Below are 22,477 nucleotides of genomic sequence, written 5' to 3' on the forward strand. Positions count from 1 at the left end.
CCTTCTCCCTGGGGTCATTTGAATAATTTAGAATCTACATTATACCAGGATGCTTCCACATAAGTTTCAGCTTTTCTGGCCCAGTGGTTCTTGAGAAGAAGATTTTCAAAGATTTTTCCTATATCTTTCTATGTAAAACTTTGATACCCCATTGTTGCCCCACCCTTCCCCCGGGGGTCATGATTTGAACAATTTAGAATATACACTAAACCAGGATGCTTCCACATAATTAAGTTTCAGCTTTTCTGGCCCAGTGGTTCTTGAGAAGAAGATTTTCAAAGATTTTTCCTATATATTTCTATATAAAACTTTGATTCCCCATTGTGGCCCCGCCCTTCCCCCGGGGGTCATGATGTGAACAATTTAGAATCTACATTATACCAGGATGCTTCCACATAAGTTTCAGCTTTTCTGGCCCAGTGGTTCCTGAGAAGAAGATTTTCAAAGATTTTTCCTATATCTTTCTATGTAAAACTTTGATACCCCATTGTGGCCCCACCCTTCCCCCGGGGGGTCATGATTTGAACAATTTAGAATCTACACTATACCAGGATGCTTCCACATAAGTTTCAGCTTTTCTGGCCCAGTGGTTCTTGAGAAGAAGATTTTCAAAGATTTTTCCTATATATTTCTATATAAAACTTTGATTCCCCATTGTGGCTCCACCCTTCCCCCGGGGGTCATGATGTGAACAATTTAGAATCTACATTATACCAGGATGCTTCCACATAAGTTTCAGCTTTTCTGGCCCAGTGGTTCTTGAGAAGAAGATTTTCAAAGATTTTTCCTATATATTTCTATATAAAACTTTGATTCCCCATTGTGGCCCCGCCCTTCCCCCGGGGGTCATGATGTGAACAATTTAGAATCTACACTATACCAGAATGCTTCCACATAAGATTCACATTTTCTGGCCCAGTGGTTCTTGAGAAGAAGATTTTCAAAGATTTTTCCTATATATTTCTATATAAAACTTTGATTCCCCATTGTGGCCCCGCCCTTCCCCCGGGGGTCATGATTTGAACAATTTAGAATCTACACTTCCCACAGGCGCTTGACGTTTTTAACCTTTCTCTTTATAAATAAAAATTTTCCCTACTATAATAATAAACCCTTGTTCATTATTATAGTAGGGAAATTTTTTATTTATAAAGAGAAAGGTTAAAAACGTCAAGCGCCTGTGACACTACCCCAGGATGCTTCCACATAAGTTTCAGCTTTTCTGGCCCAGTGGTTCTTGAGAAAAAAATTTTTAATGACCCCATCCTACTATTGTATTTTCTTGATTATTTCCCCTTGGAAGGGATCTTGGCCCTTGATTTTAACAATTAAAATCCCCCTTCACCCAAGGATGCTTTGTACCAAGTTTGGTTAAAATTATAGTATATCTTGAGAAGAAGTCGAAAATGTGAAAAGTTTACAGACGGACAGACAGACAGACAGACGGACGGACAGCTATACAGTTGAGAGGTACATTGTGCATTTTACGGAAGGTGCGGGGTTATCATTTTGCTTTGTGGGGTTATTAAGAGTACAGTGGTGACTTGAGAGGTTTCATTAGGAATTCAAACAAATGGTATATTGTGGGGTTAAAGGTCTATATTTGTGGGGTTAAAGATCTATATTTGTGGGGTTAAGATCTATATTTGTGGGGTTAAAAATTAATTATTTAATATCAAGTCAACTTTACAGGCAACTAATTATAAGTACTTAAATTTGTTACTGTTTATCTGAAGAACTTAAGAACAGATATAGCAATAACATTTCTCAACTACTGCATAGCAGTAACATTGCAAAAAAATGTTTTAATTTGAGGATAAGTGTTGCATCAAAGTAAATTAACCCGTCATGTTTTCACATGAAGATGGTAGACAAGAATATCCCAGAAAGTGTTAAACAAACAACCCCACTATGCTATATAGATATAACAGACAACACTAACCCCATAAATTATAAGACAAACAACCCCAGTATGTATCTTATAAAGATAATAGACAACACTAACCCCATTAAGCGTTTGGACAGCAACCCCACTATGTACTCTCATAAAGATAACAGACAACAATAACCCCATAAAGTGTTTGGACAGCAACCCCACTATGTACTCTCATAAAGATAATAGACAACACTAACCCCATAAAGTGTTTGGACAGCAACCCCACTATGTACTCTCATAAAGATAATAGACAACACTAACCCCATTAAGAGTTTGGGCAGCAACCCCACTATGTACTCTCATAAAGATAATAGACAACACTAACCCCATAAAGTGTTTGGACAGCAACCCCACTAATAAGGCCACTATGTACTCTTATAAAGATAATAGACAACACTAACCCCATAAAGTGTTTGGACAGCAACCCCACTATGTACTTTCATAAAGATAACAGACAACATTAACCCCATTAAGTGTTTGGACAGCAACCCCACTATGTACTCTCATAAAGATAATAGGCAACACTAACCCCATAAAGCATTAGGACAACAACCCCACTATGTACTCTCATAAAGATAATAGACAACACTAATCCCATAAAATGTAACAACCCCATTATGTTCTTAATATATAGATAAAAGATAACATTAACCACACAAAGAACCACAATATGTTCTGATAGAAAATATCAGACATCTTAGTAACCTCAGAGTGTTAAACAAACAACCCCGCTGTGTTCTCATGTAACAGATACCAGTAACCATATGAATTTAAGTGTTTGAAAACCCCAGTATGTTCTAATATCAAGAAACTCTACCAGGGACTGGTAATAAAAGAACAAGTACCCCTACTATGTTCAATCGCAACTTCTCGAGCCTTTCTGACTAGCTGACAAACGACCTCGAATGTATTAGGTAGACGCCATGGCAACAACCCCCCTTTTCATGATCTTCGAAATTAATGCATGAAGACCTTTTATCTGTGGAATATGGAGTTTAACTTTATTCAATGCTATGATATTACATATTAAAATATACTATAAAAGGGACTTCTTACTTCCTCTATCCTATATTTGAAAAAAACAAGAAAAGCATAACCTTTAACATCAGGTGATGTAAAATACATTCGAGGTTGTTTTTCCAAACTCTGACGGAAAGACCCTGAGTGAGATGATGAGATTGCCAGTACGTCATATCTTTTTTTTTACTAAAAATACCAAACAATACTCATAATACTTTTTCCTATTTTGATAACATACTCGAAAATTTGTTTTAAATATTTTTCAAACTATTTTTAATTGGATAATCTCTTTATCTTTACTGCTTATTTCTAATGAGAATTTTTCCTTTGAATCTGCTGGTGCATGAACTTGAAGTGTACATTATGCATCAAAAGCATACATAATTTCATTGTAAATTAATAACAAGAGGCCCAGGGGCCACAGCGCTCACCTGAGCACATCGGGCTTGAATTTACTCCCCTCCCCCCCCCTTCCAGGCGTTCATCATTTGAACAAACTAGAATCTTCACTACCTGAAGATGATTCCACATGAGTTTCATCTTTCCTGGCCCAGTGGTTCTGGAGAAGAAGATTTTAAAAGATTTTTCCTATATGTTCCTATGTAAAACTTTGATCGGCCATTTTGGCCCCACCCTACCCCCGGGGGTCATGATTTGAACAAACTTGAATCTACACTACCTGAGAATGATTCCACATGAGTTTCATCTTTCCTGGCCCAGTGGTTCTGGAGAAGAAGATTTTTAAAAAAGATTTTTCTTATATATTTCTATGTAAAACTTGCGTCGGCCATTTTGGCCTCACCCTTGCCCCAGGGGTCATGATTTGAACAAACCTGAATCTACACTGCCTGAAGATGCTTCCACATGAGTTTCATCTTTCCTGTCCTAGTGGTTCTGGAGAAGAAGATTTTTAAAGATTTTTCCTATATATTCCTATGTAAAACTTGGGTATTTTGGCCCCACTCTTGCCACGGGGGTCATGATTTGAACAAACTTGAATCTACACTACCTGAGGATGATTCCACATGAGTTTCATTTTTCCTAGCCCAGTGGTTCTGGAGAAGAAGATTTTTAAAGATTTTTCCTATATATTCCTATGTAAAACTTGTGTCGGCCATTTTGGCCCCATCCTTGCCCCGGGGGTCATGATTTGAACAAACTTCAATCTACACTACCTGAGGATGCTTCCACATGAGTTTCATCTTTCCTGTCCTAGTGGTTCTTGAGAAGAAGATTTTTAAAGATTTTTCCTATATATTCCTATGTAAAACTTGGGTCGGCCATTTTGGCCCCACCCTTGCCCCGGGGGTCATGATTTGAACAAACTTGAATCTACACTACCTGAGGATGATTCCACATGAGTTTCATTTTTCCTAGCCCAGTGGTTCTGGAGATGAAGATTTTTAAAGATTTTTCCTATATATTCCTATGTAAAACTTGTGTCGGCCATTTTGGCCCCACCCTTGCCCCGGGGGTCATGATTTGAACAAACTTGAATCTACACTACCTGAGGATGATTCCACATGAGTTTCATCTTTCCTGTCCTAGTGGTTCTTGAGAAGAAGATTTTTAAAGATTTTTCCTATATATTCCTATGTAAAACTTGGGTCGGCCATTTTGGCCCCACCCTTGCCCCGGGGGTCATGATTTGAACAAACTTGAATCTACACTACCTGAGGATGCTTCCACATGAGTTTCATCTTTCCTGGCCCAGCGGTTCTGGAGAAGAAGATTTTTTTAAATGCCATGAATTTTTAACAAATTCATGATTATCTCACCTTGGAAAAGGGTGTGATCCTTTATTTGAACAAACTTGAATCCCCTTCACCCAAGGACACTTTGTGCGAAGTTTGGTTGAAATTGGCCCAGTGGTTCTTGAGAAGAAGATGAAAATGTGAAAAGTTTACGACAACGACGACGACGACAACAATGACAACAGACAACGGACAAATTTTGATCAGAAAAGCTCACTTGAGCCTTCGGCTCAGGTGAGCTAAAAATGATGGGATTTAATTTTTTAAAAGGACATCATTGTCATGAACTACAATGCTTCTCATCATCATGTTTTAATTTGCAAAGTATTTTGAAGAAAAATTAATAAAGAATATTGAAGAAGCATATTTTGGAAATGTAAAAATAATAAAACAGTAGTCTATTTATGAGTATATCTATCTAGTATAATGAGTTTTAAGAACTGTCAAAGTAACATGTTTATATATTTAGACTTCAATCAACATCAGTTATGTAATCAGTGAAGAGAGGCTAACCATTAAAAGTATTGGGGTCAGTGGATGTGTCAGTGTGAGCTTTCTTCTTTCTTGCAGCCATCATCTTCTTCTTTCTCTGTCTGGCCATCAGTAACATCACTCCAATTGTAGCTAGCAAGGAAAAAAAAATAAACAGGTTAAAAATACTTAAAATTTCTCATCATTCTAAAACATTTTAAACAAATATTTCCATTAATTCACTGTCTTTTAATATTCTTAAAGTCAAAATGATGTTAATGGACTGTCTACAATTTCAATGGTATTTACACCCTTGTTCATGAGATATATATTAATCAATGCAAATCTATGATATCTACCTGGCACTACCAATCCAATCCAGATGAAGGTTAAAGGAAAAGATATATTGCTTTCCATTCCAAAGAAGTAATCAAACGTCTGCCATGATGTGCAGTTCTCGATCAGATACAGAGATCCTGTGGCATTGCTTTCACGGACTGTTACTGGGGCCACATTAGGGTCTAACTGTTGAGGCTGCTGACAGGTATCATCTGTTTTTTTAAAGACAATCACCAATCATACGTGTATCTATTTATGTCTTCAGTAAATATTGCTTTTACATGCTTTAAACTGCAGAGGCTGATGAATCATGGAACTCATTTTCCTCTGAACGTACAAGAATATCAAACTGATGTACATAAATTCCAATAAATTCTGTTTAAGCATCTCTAAAAAAATTTCATAAAATGAAAAGCAATTCCTGTCAATTTCAGGAGCATACGGTCCAGAGGTGCATATGGAAAATTAAACCCTTATACTTCAAAATGGTGCAGTGTTGTTAGACAAGAGTAATCTCTTTTTAACAAATATATATGTCGATTAAATGTGGCAAAATTGTATATATTCAGTTGATAGAATAAAATACTCCTGTAAGGATGGCAAGTTTGCACTTACTATCTCCTCTGTGTACAAAAGGATCGGCCTGTATGTCCGCCTGATTTCTACTGACATTGATATTATTGCGATCTAATTGACCCTCTACTCTCAAGTTGGTCACTTTAGACAAAATGTAACCGAGGGTGATTTCATTATTGATACGGTCTATTTCTGTTTGGTTGAAGATTCTAAAAAGAAGACAATTAGGGTTTTATGAGTTCAGCTGAAACAGAAAGCAATACTGTAAATCTGGAAATTTTTGCTGTAGATAAATTTTTAGCAAATTTGCGAGTTCATTGCATTCGCAAAAATATTTTTCTTAAAAATAAATTACCTAAAAGAAAATGTAAACAAAGCAGTGGTCATTCGCAAAATTTTGAAACGCAAAAATTAATCAACAGCATTTTGACCCGAATTCGCAAAATAAAATTGACGTAAAAATTTCCAGATTTACGGTACTTACGCTCCAAAAATATAAGTTTGACAATAAGTAGAAGATGAGAGACCCATCTAGTCCATGTTAGTTCATATGTGCAATTTTATCAATGGATGTGTATTCAACATAAATTATGGGTATATATTAATAAATGATAGAAATGTTTTAAAAATTAAAGGTTAAATCCGCACTATCTTGCCTGCATGGTGTTTAGCAAGACAGGACTAACTATTAAAATATATGTATTGTAGTTATAGTCTAACTGCCATTACTTTTTATTTAGAATTATAAATCGAACTTTTAACATTGTAAAATTATAGTACGTTGTCTACTTGTGTGTGTTAGTCAATAATTTTTTAAAACATGTTAATGTTAATTAATACATTAAAGTTTATTTCAACACTACAGTTAAATAATTCAACAAAACTAGAAAATCTTTATTTATTCAACAAAAATGAATAGAGTATTAGAGATATAAACTCTAACTTCTCTTTATTTTTACGAAACTATCAGAGACACAGAGAAAAGACCTACACTGGTGACTTACTTGTTGTCCAAGTTCTCGTACCAAAACCTGTCCCCGTCTCGGATTCTACAGAACTGCTCTACCATCATGACCCTGAACAAGTCTCCAGGCCCATCCTCTGTGGTCTCCATCAAACCTCCTGTAAATAGGTCCACATCCTCTGGCGACGTCCCATTCAGTCCCGAACCTTCGTACAGAAGTCGCAGCGCCTCAATAGCCTAACATTAGGGACAGAACTCTTAGTATTTGTGTCTACGCTTAACCAAAATTTATAAATCAAAAGTAAATAAATTAATTTCCTTAAATACAAAAAAGATCAATAATTAAAAGGTATTTTCATTTTATAATGCATCTGACATTATGGGACCCAATGATAATGAAATATTCAAAGCTTTACAATGCACAGTCAGAGTTAATTTAGCTCTAAAATATATCTCTGATTTCTCCCTTATATAAAAATGACAGCTAGGAATTCCTTATTTACTATGATCAATCAGTTTTAAGTAAAAACAGAACATCTTACGTTTCTTTTAAAAAAAAGACCCCCACCCCAAAAATAAGGAAGACAGTTTAATATGAATTTAAGGATGGAAATTAATTAAGGAGGGTTATAAGTCAGCCATTAAATATGATATGTTAGGGCCATCCTTCGTTCTTATTTCTGCTTTTCTACCACTACTTCACACTGTTTTTAAATGGTTATAATTAGCGCATAACATCAAACAAGTGCCGAAATTTACCTGTATTTCCTCCCCACAATTTCACTCGGTAGTGAGTACAAACTCACAATGTGATAAAAATTGAATGAATTTTAAATTTTACAATGATTGATGATAAGTTTTAAGGATCCGAAGTTGTTCAAACAGAAAAAAATCGTGGTATACCAAAAGTGTATATAATATATACCCCGGTATTATATCCAAGCTCACACCAAAAATATGAAAACGAGCATATTTGTTTGGTGGATCTATTAATACATAGACCAGTGCTTGTTTGTAATCTAATGTTTTATTCAGTGGCTGTAATCAGTTTTCTTCTCCAGTGTTTTACAAGACTTATCCTGCTTAAAATCCTAATTCCACTTCCTAGTGGTAAGCAGTGAGCAACATGTTTTACCTGGCTTAAGGAAGATGACTGATGTACATACTTAGAGCTGGTTGCAATAGACCTAACGGATTGCACTATTTGTGACGTGCTGACGCTTTGCTTGTCGAGAAGTTTAAATACTACATCACATTCTCACCACATCAAAGGACGTAACCGAGATCGCGTCTCTCCCACGCTAAAGTCGGTCAGCTGAAACATACAGCGTGTTTGTTGGGTTCAAAAAACGGAGTAGACAGCCCCGATGTTGATTTCTTGAATATTACCTGCACAGTTAAATGTCTTTAAAACTTGAATTAACCAATTAAAACATTTTATGTTTTTTTTTCCCAGTCCATTTCGAATATTTAAATTGGTCGATTATTTTATTCTATTGTAAAATTTATCTTTTTCATACTTGCGTACATGTATAGTACATGATTCATTGTTCAATAGATTTATTAGTTTCGCGTATCAATCCAAGTCATGCACTCTGAGATTGTTGCCATTTACTAGAGAGTAGTACAAAATACTGCTGAAAATTAGAGCCCCCTCTCTGTGCATATATTTGTATTCGAGACAAATGGTACAGAGGGGAGGCCGGGGCAGACGTGACGTGTGCATTAATGTTAAAATTTTATCGATTGATGTTCAATTTTTTTTTTATATTATAGAAACCATATATAGTTCTTTGTATGTATAGTATATTTAATATAAAGCCTAAATCTAAATAAACATACACTTCCTGATTCCTAGAGAGGGGCGTGGCAGATTTTGGAAATAAATAGGCTGTTCCAAAAAAAAAACTATCCTCGACCAGCAAGAAAATAAATAATTTTGGCTAGTTCTTTTAACCCCCGACCCCACCTGAAAAAGAGATTCCCTTTTTTCTTTAGTCAAACTTTTTTTCAGATAAAAAAAGAAAATGTTATCCGTCCCTGACTTACATTATGATATGAAAATAAATAACCTGAAGTGGAAATTTCACCAGCCCCCTCCTGGGCGTCCATTTACTTACACAGTGTATGTATTCATTTTCTCAAGGTGTACATATATATTATATATACAGCTGCTGTAACAAGGAGCAATCTTCTCTAGTTCCCTTTTTCTTTCACTTGCGTTAATACAAAATAAATATAAAAAACAATTTCAAGTATGAATTCTTGATAAATATTTTGGAAGCTATTTTCCGTAAACGTCGTATTAGATTAAGTATGGCACATTAGATCTGGGAAAAAATAAAATGAATCGCGTAATTATTAAACATTGCCATAAGTATGTGATAAAGTTGTCCCACAGTTGCTGAAATCGCACCTGTTTCGTTTCTAAACCCCCTCCCCCATATATGAAGGATGTTGATGTTTACAAAATCCCTGCGTACGTAGTGCTCGGCATTGTGTTCCCTGTTATGGATATAAATGTACTTACAATGTACTGCAATCTCAGTTTTACAAAGGATTGCGAAAATGTGTTTTGCACATTTTTTTTTTTTTAATTCTACAGTAGTATGTCTTATATGAGCAATCAGAATGGGTTTAATGTTTGCTAAATGATAATTAAAAATTAAGATCGTGTGCCAAATTTATGAAAAATCCAGATCATTTTTTAAACACCAATGATACAAAATGGCGAAATATATGTATGCAGCGTTTCCTGGAGAGAGAGAGAGAGAGAGAGAGAGAGAGAGAGAGAGAGAGAGAGAGAGAGAGAGAGAGAAACTATCATACGTGTGTATTTTTTTTGCTAAGCAAAAATATGCACAAGTTTTAATTCATTTAGTATTTTGACATAATTTATGCTCTTTTTCAGCTGTTTAATAAGATTTGTGCAGGAACTATTCGATAAAAGGACTGGATTGTCTGTCCGCTTTTGTAAACCCGTTTAAACCGTCGACAATGTGTATTGCAGCTGACCGACTTTAGCGTGGGAGAGAAGCGATCGCGGTTACTTCCTTTGACGTGGTGACAAGGTGACGTAGTATTTAAACTTCTCGACAAGCAAAGCATGAGCACATCACAAACAGTGTAATCCTTTAGGTCTATTGCAACCTGCTCTAATTAAGTTGCAGAAAAGTAAAAAATATAATAAGCTTTAAATCAAAGAAATGTCAAACTACTATAAATGTACTTGATTTCTAAAATTATTAGATTTAATTTTAAAGATATCTTTTCAATCTTAAATAATGTAGGTTTTAATGTTTAATTAAGTGGTCATGCAGTTGATAAAGTCATTACTAGTAATCAGTCACATACCTGCTGGGTCAGAGTATTATTGGGGTTAATTTCCTGCCAGCTGTTCAGGCGAGGAAGGCCAAATGTTTCTCTGATAGTCTGGTAGTCAGTTAGACCATGGTCTCTAGCTCTCTGGATGTTAAGGGCAGCTAAATCTCGTCTGGAAAACTCCAGGGGACCAAACACTTGTCCTACAAATAAAAGAGACCCATGGACCACAATGCTCACCTGAGTATTTTTGGCCCTGCTGTTCTTCACCTGATTTCCCCACTTGTAATACCTATTGTGGCCCTACCCTACACCCAGGGGTCGTGTTTTGAATAAATTAAATTTGAAATCTACACTACCCAAGGACGCCTCTAGATAAGTTTCAGCTTTTCTGGCCCAGTTTATGGTTCTTGAAAAGAAGATTTTAACTCAACATTTTTCCTATATATTTTATATTTATCCCCTATTGTAGCCTTGCCCTACCCCAAGTGGTCATGATTTGCACAGTTTAGAATCTTCACTAACCCAGTAAGCTTCCACATAAGTTTCAGCTTTTCTGTTCCAGTGGTTCTTGAGAAGATTTTTCCTATATGTGTTAGTGTAAAATTTGGATTCCCTGTTGTAGCCCGCCCTAACCCCACGGGTCAAGATTTGAACAATTTGGAATCTACACTACCACAAGATGGTTCCCCACAAGTTTCGGCTTTACTTGCCCAGTGGTTCTTGATAAGAAGATTTTTCCTATACAAATCAATGTAAAACTTAGACTCCTTATTGTGACACCACCCTTCACCTAGGGTCATGATTTGAACAATTTAGGATCTACACCCCAGGATGCTTCCACATACGGTAAGTTTCAGCTTTTCCTATACATTTCAATTTAAAACTTAGATTTCTTATTGTGACCCCACCCTACACCCTGGGGTCATGATTTAAACAATATAAAATTTACACTGCCCTAAGATACATCCACATAAGTTTCAGCTTGTCTGGCCCAGTGATTCTTGAGGAGATTTTTTAATGACCACACCCTAAAAATATTCGTCTTTTTGGATTATCTCCCCTTGGAAGGGGAGCTGGCCCTTTTAAACTCCCCTTCATCTAAGAATGCTTTGTACCAATTTTGTTAAAATTGGCCTAGTGGTTCTTGAGAAGAAGTTAAAAATGTGAAAAGCTAGCTAGTTTACAGACAAACGGAAGCTAGATGGACAGTTGGATGGACAATGGGTGATCAGAAAAGCTCACTTGAACTTTCAGCTTAGGTGAGCTAAAAAAAAAAACATCCAAGTGGCAAACTAAAAATATGTCACAGGTTTTTGAAAGAAGCAATTTTATTTGAAGACATGCATCTATGCATAAATTTAAGACTAATCTTTGATGAGACTGCAGCTCCATTGTTTCAGACTTTTAGACTACCATGTAAATGCTGGCTTTTCAGACAATCAGACATCTATCTTTTACCGGTAATTCATTATTTTTGAGATGAAGTAATGAAATGAAGATTAGATTTATAAATATCTATTTTTTATGTATTTCTTAAATTTTGCTCATACATGTATGTATATAAGCAATGTGCACAAATGTGTATGACTCAGTTTGGATGAATGTAAGGAAATATTAACATTATCAGAAGAGGATTTCAGGTAAAAAGGTCTTACTAACTTTCCCTCTTTATTTGTTTGAACTTATAGCGCAGATTTAGCCAACCATATAATGGGAATATATAGTGATCATCTAATTTTGGCATTACATGTATTTGGCAATGGTTTTGGTATCATCAATATATATAAAGTGTCATTAAAATTTCAGTCATATATATTGTCTTATAAAATAAAGAAAGTTAAACCTAAAATTGTGAAAATTAAACTAATAATGCTGAAAATAAATGGGCATTTTTGGATAAAATCATTAACTTGATGGTGACTAGAATAACCCATTATATGGAATTTAAATCTATTTCAGCCCTCTCCTTTTCTGACCTGCCAAGTCTTCTACCATGATGTGGTCTTCCTTCTCTCCCAGAGTGGAGGCAAGGCCTCTGTACAGAGCATCCAGGTTCTCCTCGACCGATTCCTGCAGGACAAAGCTACCATTATTGTCAAATCAATACACTGTTACATCGGTTATTACAGCTTAAGAAAATATTCATTGATTAAAATTTACACTGTAATAGAAATAAGTTCATAGGTTTATATTGTATTGCATTATGGCTATTGATCGAGGAAATGAAATTCAAAGAATTCTAGAGAATATCCTTAAATTTCAATTATTCCATCAGATTACAATACTACCTACATCAACATTACTCCTAAATTCTGGTGGGCTTTACAGAACCTTAGTCTACATATAACATGAGAGTTCCTGTAGAATTACAACCTAATCTGCATTACCTGTGGTTTCCCATTGTCATATAGCAGAGGTTTAGAAGGTATTCCCAGTATTGAATTTTGGGAGGCATTAAAACATGTACGAAGCTTAAGTCTGCATTACCTGTGAATTCCAGTAGGCATTACAGAGCCTCAATCCATGTGTCTGCTGTACAGGGGGGTTGGGTAATCTCAGATTAGTTGGGAACCAGTTACATCCTTGTTGTAACTGGTTTCCTGTCTTTGCCCCCCTTGAAATAACAGAATAATTCTTTTTTCAAGTTGTGAAATTGAAATACAATACAGATACCAGTATAGTTAAAAAAAACATTGTAGCTAATGCCCTGTTCACACAACAAGTTTAATTTGCAGTAAATTAATGCGAAGTAAACTAATGCAAATCAAACTAATGCTAATTTAATTGTGTTCAAGCTACAGCTAATGCAAAGTAAACTAATGCGAATTAAATTTTACTTCGACAGTCTGGCGTCAGTAAGGCTATATATGACGTCATTAGCAAATCACGTCACCTTATGCAGAAGCAGATGCATTTGACATAATGTCACAGTGTCTGTACACATATTTTAGTGATTAACAAATTTTTTCATAGTTTTTCACTCAAAATAGCACAAGTACTTAAAACTGACCACCGACATGACGCAATTGACTTAATTTTGCTATTACGCATGCCCCAAAATTTAATTTGAATTAGCTTCGCTTAGTGTTCACAAGGAGATAATGCGAAGTAATTTAATGCGCAGTAAACTAATTCGAATTAAACTTATTCGCATTAAATTCCCCGTGTGAACGCTAAGCGAAGCTAATTCGCAGTAAACTTACGTTTAATTCGAATTAAACTCTCCGTGTGAACAGGACATAAATTTTAATATATATCTTCCAAGAAATTTTCACAGAGGGTCTGCATGGTTTTTGCCTGGCTCAGTTTTTCATAGACATGTATATAAATAAAAGAAAACTCTGTAAGATTTAACATTATTTTGTTTCTTTCTTAATTATCTCCCCTTACAAGAGGGAAGGTCCTCTATTTGAACTTTTTCTTTTTCTTCACACAGGAATGCTTGGAGTCAAATTTGATTTACATCGGTCCTGTGCATGGTTCAATAGCCAAAGTTAACAGATAGATGAACAGACAAACAACTAGGTAGTTAAATAGTTTGATAAGAGAAGCTCAGTTGAGTCTTGTAACCTTAGTTTTCATACAAGGTTTGTTTATGATTGTTAGATCAGATAGTTTTAAGTTCCTATAATTATAATTTTGATGTAGCATTCATCATAAGTATTCAGCTTTCAGGTTCTATAACATAACTACCTTCTCCAAAGACCAGGAGTAACAAGGGTGTGGCCATATCTCATTGCTGCTGTCTGAAACTCAGTGGTTATACCTGGGTGGATATTTGGGTTGTAAGCTGCAATAAATAAAATACAACATCCACATAAGAATTTATCATTAATTCATACACATAATAAAAGCATTTTCTTTCTGACAAACATATTAAGAATCCTTAATACGGAAACCAATAGTAAAACAAGTGAAAAGAAAGAGACCTTGCCCTGGAAGGATGATGGCTAGTCACTTAAAAAGTCAGTAAATAATTAACTGTTTTGAAATGCATCTGAAAAATGATTTCATTAATAACTCACAAGTAACAAAATGTTTTATAAAGGTTTCAAATTTATTTTTTTTTTTCAGTTCATCTTATTCTTAACTAGTTGTTAATTTTAAAAGAAATGGAAGAACATCGCATGCCTGTCTAGTGGATATACCAGTAGATCGAGGCAAAGAAATTACAACTGACACCTTCATTTTATCACCATTTCCAGATTATCTCCCATTGGAATTGAGAACACTATCTTTCATATTAAAATTAAATTCTCCTCGCCAAAGAATGAATACTTTTGTATCAATTTTGATTAAATATTTTCAAAAAAAGGGATGTTCAAAATCTTACAGAAGTACATGTATATAACAGGCCAGAATGGATAAAACACATAACAATTAAAGGTTAACTCCCGAGACTTTTAAAAACGATCAGTGAAATAACTATAAAGACACAATTGATTCCTTTAATAACCATAGACAGGTTTATGAAAAAGATCTCCTAATTTACTAAAGAGTATTTCAATTTGCCAAGTTAAGTCTGGCATCACTTCATAAATATTCAGTATCTCATTAAATTATGAGAATGAATGAATGAATGAATCAGGTAGCATCCCTACTGAATCATTCCAGCTTAATCATAACTTACTTTTTCTTTTACAAGAACTAAAATATTTAAAATGTTCTAACTTTAAAGTTTTTCAACATTAAACATTTAATTGTCATTACCATAAGGTCCACAAGTTGGCCTTCTGGGGTCATTGTTTTTTGGATCTCTGATTGGATAAAATATACTCTCATCATTTGTCACGTTGGCAAAATCGCTTCGAGTGAACAGCCATCTTGGTAACCAATCATACAAGACTATTTTCTGTTCATAGAAGAATGAACTTTGATAATAATTTTGACTGATAAAGCATCTGAAATACTTTACAAATTTTTTCTTCAAAACCTATAATGAACTCTCGAATATCTCTCTGTTGTTTCTTGGTCCAATCAAGTTTGGGGTACCATATAAACCCTATTAACCGCCCCAGGCGCTTAGACAATTGCAAAAAGGGGCGGTTATTTTGGTATACTCTTTATGATATTTAATGTCATATTTTAACTACAAAAAGTCTTTTGAAGAAAAAGGATAAATACAAGAAACCACTAAGATAATGTCTAACTTTACTTTAAGTGAAGATAATCCACCAAAATATGCTAAATTATTCATTTTCCACTGAGAAATTGGATAATAGACAATTTTTCTTTTCACTTTCTTTATTTTTTTGATACGTTTCTTGTTGATTTTAGTCACTGTAAAGGGGGCCCTTATTTCCTGACAATTGAAAAAAACTAGAGATGGCAATTTGTAACCGATTAATCGGTTGGAATGATGCTAATCGGTTAGTCAGAAAAAATAAAATTTATGTAAATTTTAGCGCAGTTTCCTTAAAATTCCTTTTGTTTTTTTTTTTAGAGAGGAAAGAGCTGCATTTTCTAGATTTTTATTTAGTATTTTTACACATCTAATTAAGAATAGTTGGAGGTAATTATAGCTCTCCAGATTGAGATTGCAGGGTAATTGGTCCATTCGTAAAATGTTAATTACTGTTCTTATAACATCATGCAGTAACCCAGATCAGATAGTCCTGTGGTTTTTTTAATGATACTAAAAACATCACCGTTAAGCAATTATAGTATGTCTATATTTTACATTATCTATTAAATTACATTATTATAAAGAACGTTGTAAATTGTAAACAAAGTCAGAGTTCAGACATGGATTAGTTCTGATTTTGGTGACAACGCAGAATTAACTTCTTTAACATCTGTGTTGGAAAATTATCTCTGTCTGATTTATCCATGGTTTCCTTAATTTTTCTTGTCTATTGAAATTCAAATAAAATATACGTTTATGTACATAAAATTCCCCGATCAAAATAATAAACAGAATGTAACTTCTAATGTCTTTGTAGCCTTTTTGTGTATATGAAAACAAAATGTCAAAATGTATATCTTGATACGACTAACCGAATAATCGGTCGGAATGTTTTGCGGTTAACCAATTAGCAATTCTGCAATCGATTGCCATCCCTAAAAAAAAACTAAGGGGGCGCTTATAGGGGCAGGGGCGGTTAATAGGGATTATACGGTAATGCTATTTCTATTCATAGTAAAACTTGTCTTTTCACGGCAGCAATGATTTCCACAGAAATTGACTGGACTATACACTCATTTCCAGATTAAACTACATTTCAAACAATTTAAAAAAATACTAAGAGGAATTTAACTTTAAGTTTACATCACACAATTTCAGGATACAAACCATCTAAATATTAGACAAGTTTCAATGTAGAGATTATTTCTATAGAACTTAAACAGCTTAATGGACAAACCTGATGACTAGCAACAACCCATTTTCTGGCATAATTAAAGATCTGTTCATCATATTTTTCCAGGTCACTTTCTTGAATATTTTTCATTCTGATATACTCCTCTGCCAGGTAGTTGTGCCATCTAAACCACAGCACACCAAAGGACAGAAGGAATGGATTCTCCATAGCTCTGGGGTTTCCTAGTCCTACAAGAACATTCTCACTTTAAAGACAGAAATTACTGTACATCAAACATTGTCATTTGTAAAATCATGAATCTAAGCCATTAGACCAAACTACATATACAAAAATCTTTTTAACTTGTATTGGCTACTTTGGAAATGAGAAGAAACAAATAAAATTTAAACCATGTCAGGTGAAGTTTTGGTACTGCCATTTAGTGAAATAACTTTTTCAAAACCAATTTGATTAAATAAATAAATAAATAACTGTTGTATAAAAAAGATATAACAGTCGGCAAATGAAAGGACGAAATCTTGAAAATCATTCTTTGAAGAATATATCCTAAACGTTGCATCATAATGGGCCTCAGACAGAACTTACTCCAGAATCTTGCCACGGGCAGGAGTCTCCTTTCCCTGGTATTTTCTCTGGGGTTGGGGGGATTGGCAAATGGTAGACGGATGTCATTGATGGCTGGAAGACTCTCCTGCACGGGTTTAGAGGGATCAAGAGCTAAGAGTTTTCCACCCCTGAATTCTCTAATGGCATCTGTCCATGTTCTAGCTGGTCCATACATAAGCTGGCCATCTAGATAGGGTGTAATCTCATTCAGCTGCAAGGTAGATTTAATATTATATTTCAAAGTAAAGGGTTAGAGATCAGTTGTAACAGGCTAGGGGCAGCTAGAGGTTTGTGAACAGAATCTCTATGGACCTTATAACAAATTTTTATTTCAAAGCATTTTTGTCAATTATTATATTAGGGAAAACATAATAATACTAGTGTATATTTAATAGAATTATCAGGTATTGAAAATAAATGAAACAATTTCAAAATAAAAATTGGTTATCATAATGATTATAAAAATCATTCCAATGAAGAAATAAGAAACATTACATTCAGTGATTTTAAAAAAGGAGAATAAACTCTTATAAATTCTCTTCATCTCTTTAAATTTAAAAATCTAGACTCTTGTACTTGTTGTCTTGGGTTGCTTGGAGCTTGTCCGGTCCTCTGATCAAATCGTGACCTGGGGAACGGCATGAAGACCGTGTCTCTGGCATTTCGGAATGCCTCACTGTCCCGGTAAAGTGTATTGTTCCGAGGGACCGGGATATTCTCATACTCTCTCGGGCATCCAGGGCGCTGAACGTCCATGATTTCCTCCACAACTTGTTGTCCTGTTGATATCAATGAAAATTTCAATTTCACATTTTAAGTACAGACGTGTAGTTTATTTTTGTTGAATCAATTTGAATTAGGAAAATGATCCTTCTCATTGTGTTAAAGCGGTTGTAGAAATCTCACAGTGACAAAACCGCAAGCAATACAGTCTCTGGTGGAAACTTGAGGTAACACTTGAAAGATTCTGGATTCTAGAGAATATTTAAAGGAAAAATGAATTCTTTTCAGGAGGAATATTTTTTATCTTTATTTCTCCATCGTTGTCATGGTTAATGGTGAGATTTAAATGTTCAGTGAAATCAATTTTAAGCTTAAGAGTAAAGCCCTTAGAAGCTCCTGTCTTAAAAAGCAACCAAATAATAATCTAAGATGAAGTTGGAAATTTGAAGCCCCCCTTCAACTATTGATGAAGACCAATGTAATTGACATAGCCTAGCTAAGGTATTAGCATGAATGGGAACCCTTAAATGTTAAAAAAAGTTTCTAAGATTGACAAAGAGTGATTTAATCTTTCTCAAAAGGCAATTAATGGTCAACCTTAGACCAGGACTATCTGTAATTCATAGCTTAGCAATTTTGAAACTCAACAAAAATGTCTACTATAAATTTCTTTTTTTATCTTCAGACATGTGCAATCTCACAAATAGTTTCTGACCAGCAACTATATAAATGGTTTACCTGGATGCATGATTAAAGATGAATGAAAAAAATTAATATACAAATACTGTAAATCAATTTACTTCACTGACAAAGGATATATACAGCAATAACCAGCATTGTCTAGCTAAATATACCAAATACCTATCTCGCAAGAAATAAGGTGGTGCAAATATTTGGTGATTTACAGTAAACTGCTTAGTTATGGAGGATATAAGGAGAATATTCTACACTGCAATTCAAACACAATACCCACTAAAATTCAATCACTTTCATTAATACCGGTACATGTATAACAAAGAAAAAGAAGTTTTCTTTCAGTTTGGGAAGTATAGTTTTACATTTGGTATTTAGTAGGTATAACTTTTTTTTTAAAAGTTCTTCCAATAGAAAGTTTTAACCATTCAGTATATATATGTTGTATGTGGATGTTTATAATTCTTCTGATTCAGTAAATACCTATAACTATTAAATCACACATTACCGAAATAGACCTGCATGGCAGTTCTTCCTCGGACTGACCCCAGGGATTGGGGGGTGTTGGATCTGTGTGCCCGTTCACTGATGTCAAACGGATTAGGTCGATTCTGTCCAGAAAGAAGGTAGACTCCATCTGCATAGGCTGGTGGACTTTTACGTAATAAGACCGTCTCTAAAGAAAATAATTATTAATGTTAAATAGCATTTTATTTGATAATGATCCCCCTCCCCCATCAAATTAAAAAAAATTCTGATTACGCTCAAGAGTTTGAGATATTCAGTATATGAATTTATCATCCAGAAATGGATTCATTTTTTTCTCACGTTTGACTTAATTAATTCTTGATTATTAAATAACTTTGAAATACTTTAAGTATTAGGGAAAAAGATTTTTTTTCTAAGAAGGGGGAGGGTGTGATATCTTCCTAATTTAGCACTTACCAACAGCTCCCCAGTCCGGGTGTAACAAGTTATTAAAATATCCATCCAAGGGATGTAACTCTGGACTTTCCTCTTCTATTTCCTGGCATTCTGTGGAAAGAAATAATTGGTTTTTATATTTTGTGATCCATTAAAAAACAACAGAAAAAGGAACAATTAAATTTAATATGAGAGGATTTAGAAATTTAAAAGAGAAGGGGCATGAAGAGCAATTATTATAAATTATCCTACAAGTTACTCTCATGGGCCGCCATCTTGAGGGTCATATTTTTAGTATCCAATTTTAAACTTATAGAAGAATCACAGGTGCTTCAGGACAGACCCCCCTCCCCCCCCCCTTATATAGACCCCCGAGCCTGTTAAGTCTGTTAAGCCTTTTTTCACATAAATTATATATGGATGACACACTGATATAATCTATCCAGGGACCTATATACCTATATAGGTCCCTGATCTATCCTATCAATTCAGAAAATTTGCTTAAACATTTATTAAAAATTTCTACCCCACTCTGTATATAAATTTGTATAATTATATAGAATGTAGGGTAGATTTTATAGAACGTTTGTTTTAGGTAATTTTTCGATTTGTTGGTATAGATCTTATCACAATATGTCAACGAAAGATTATTTATGATAAAAAAGTCGAAAAAGCCCAGGGGTCTACATCAAAGGGGGGAGGGGGTCCTGTCGTGAGTACAATTAGAAAGTATTAAATATTTTTAAAGATAGTATAGAAGTTATGAATCAAAGGAGGCTCTAACAACTGTATATATACTTTTCTGCACCTCAATGTTTAGTATAGCAAATTTAAATTGGTCTAATTTTTAGCAAGAGTTATCTCCCGTTGACCGCTGTACTACAAACGCATAAACTTAATCTAAGAATTAAGGAGAAAATGGACTAGCGTGAATTAAATAAAATGCATTTCAAAATACAAACAAAGCCAAACAGCGATTTTCGATTAAAGGAATTTTGTCCCCCTACCTGAACGAATGTCGGGGGGGGGGGGGGGGGTAAAGGAGACAAGAAACATGGAAAAAGGAAAGAACTCAATCAGAACAAAAGAAGAGTAGAGCAGTCGTAAAATGCCGAAGCTACACAATGTAGAGAGGATACGTGGCCTTAGATCTCAACATGGAGAGACGGAAGTAAAGTAAATCACATCAAACGGATTATTGCAGTAACAACTAAAATATGATTAAGATTTGACTTGTTAGAAGTCCGTGTATTTCGAACTGACAATACCGGTGTATGAACGGTTCGGCCACTATCGTGGTTTTAATTCTTTAAAATGCTACCGTTGCCATGGAAACAAAAAGGGAAATAATTTTTTTTTATTTTTCATGAAAAAAGTTGCTTATAAATAGTCTCCGCTGTACCATTGACGGCAGTACGAAGGACTCGCTTGCAATTTGCAAAGTTTCTCGTTCTAATTTCATATGTGTGTGTTCCAGTTTTTCATTATTTCTTGCAATAACAATTTGCTTTACGAAACAAGCATTTTTGTTTCAATGCACTTCTATGGTTATGTATATACATACCAAGATACGAACAGTGAATATATAATCGGCATAATTTTATTATCAAAATCAACATCATCAAAATTCTTCCTGTTAAAATACAAGATATTTCAAGCCAATGGGAAAAAGAAGAGATGGTTAAAAATATAAAAACTGCACTTCCGCACAATAGTAACAGCTTTAGAGGGTAAACCACTGAAGTGCCTGAAGATGTTACTTTGATCTTACACGACTTTTCCACATACATAAATATATTTATACATAAAGTATCATGACGATCCACTCCTTTTCGTGAGGAGAATAGGCACGCCTTTTTGTGCTGATGCAGTTGCATTCTAAGTATTAAATGCAAGGAAATATTTTCTTTCATCTATTGATTGATTGGATAAACAAGTTTTCTTTTTGATAATTTAGAGTGCATTTAATGGCATCTGAAAAGAGTAAATGGTTGAATTTTCGATCAGCTCCGGTACTCGAAACAAAATGGATATTTTGTTTAAATAAAATCTGCTTATATTAGACAATTTTAACCTCTCTTTCTCCGTAAATGAATTACCCTGGTTAGACATGTATCTCCACTCGTTATAATACGCAAGTGATTGTTACAACTTACGTAAAAGGATACCGGTATACCGTTTTGCGTTTCATTTGTCCAATAATATATATTTTCAATTTTTCGATAATATTCTTTTTTTGTCTTTCAGAAAAATAAAATACGTTAAGCATGCAATGTTAATAATGGGAAAATACTTTCGAAGCGAAATGTGAATAACAAAACTCACTTTAATGCTTCTTAAATATTATAAAATTGTTAACTTAATTTGGTTATTAAATGGCATTACAAGTTTTATATTCTCCTTCCGTGTGATCACAACGGAAATACTAAAACGAGACAATGCGTTTCAATTTCCGAAATCGGCTGAATAAGAGTCATCCCGAGTTTATACAACAGTATCCGGTGTAACAGAAAGCTTAAAGACAGCAACTGTACAAATGTCATCTAGTAATATTGCAGATTCGAAACCCCCTTTTTACAAACACGCACGAGAGAGAGAGAGAGAGAGAGAGAGAGATTGTTGCAAAAACAGATCGTTTTTATTCTTAAATATGCCAAAGGCATCGGGGTCAGATTATATGATTTATATATTTTGGGGAAGGGGGGTACGTATAATTGCATATACATGTAATTTCATGTGACGAAATTAATGCAATTTCTTTGAACGTTTTTCAAGCGAATGTTCGTAAAATTTTCATTTCACTTACGTAAAAAGCAATAATTATATT

At 34.5% G+C, this 22,477-nt stretch overlaps 1 protein-coding gene across 1 annotated transcript in view; it reads right to left on the reverse strand.

Moving 5' to 3' along the window:
* The window catches only part of LOC134282550 (dual oxidase 2-like), a 31,560-nt gene that overhangs the window by 8,782 nt on the left and 301 nt on the right, over positions 1-22,477 (reverse strand). Inside the window, exons 2-15 of the mRNA XM_062764952.1 lie at positions 19,672-19,761; positions 19,235-19,402; positions 17,887-18,089; positions 17,290-17,521; positions 16,747-16,931; positions 15,095-15,236; positions 14,078-14,174; positions 12,872-12,998; positions 12,361-12,454; positions 10,415-10,584; positions 7,101-7,297; positions 6,136-6,305; positions 5,541-5,732; positions 5,224-5,334 (exon numbers count right to left, since the gene is read on the reverse strand). Coding sequence (XP_062620936.1) covers positions 5,224-5,334; positions 5,541-5,732; positions 6,136-6,305; positions 7,101-7,297; positions 10,415-10,584; positions 12,361-12,454; positions 12,872-12,998; positions 14,078-14,174; positions 15,095-15,236; positions 16,747-16,931; positions 17,290-17,521; positions 17,887-18,089; positions 19,235-19,402; positions 19,672-19,761 — 2,178 coding nt within the window. The remainder of the gene's footprint in view (positions 1-5,223; positions 5,335-5,540; positions 5,733-6,135; positions 6,306-7,100; positions 7,298-10,414; positions 10,585-12,360; positions 12,455-12,871; positions 12,999-14,077; positions 14,175-15,094; positions 15,237-16,746; positions 16,932-17,289; positions 17,522-17,886; positions 18,090-19,234; positions 19,403-19,671; positions 19,762-22,477) is intronic.

This window comes from Saccostrea cucullata, unplaced genomic scaffold (assembly GCF_032062105.1).
Source record: "Saccostrea cucullata isolate Sc308-1 unplaced genomic scaffold, CSIRO_AGI_Scuc_v1 ctg297, whole genome shotgun sequence".
Lineage (NCBI taxonomy): Eukaryota > Metazoa > Mollusca > Bivalvia > Ostreida > Ostreidae > Saccostrea > Saccostrea cuccullata.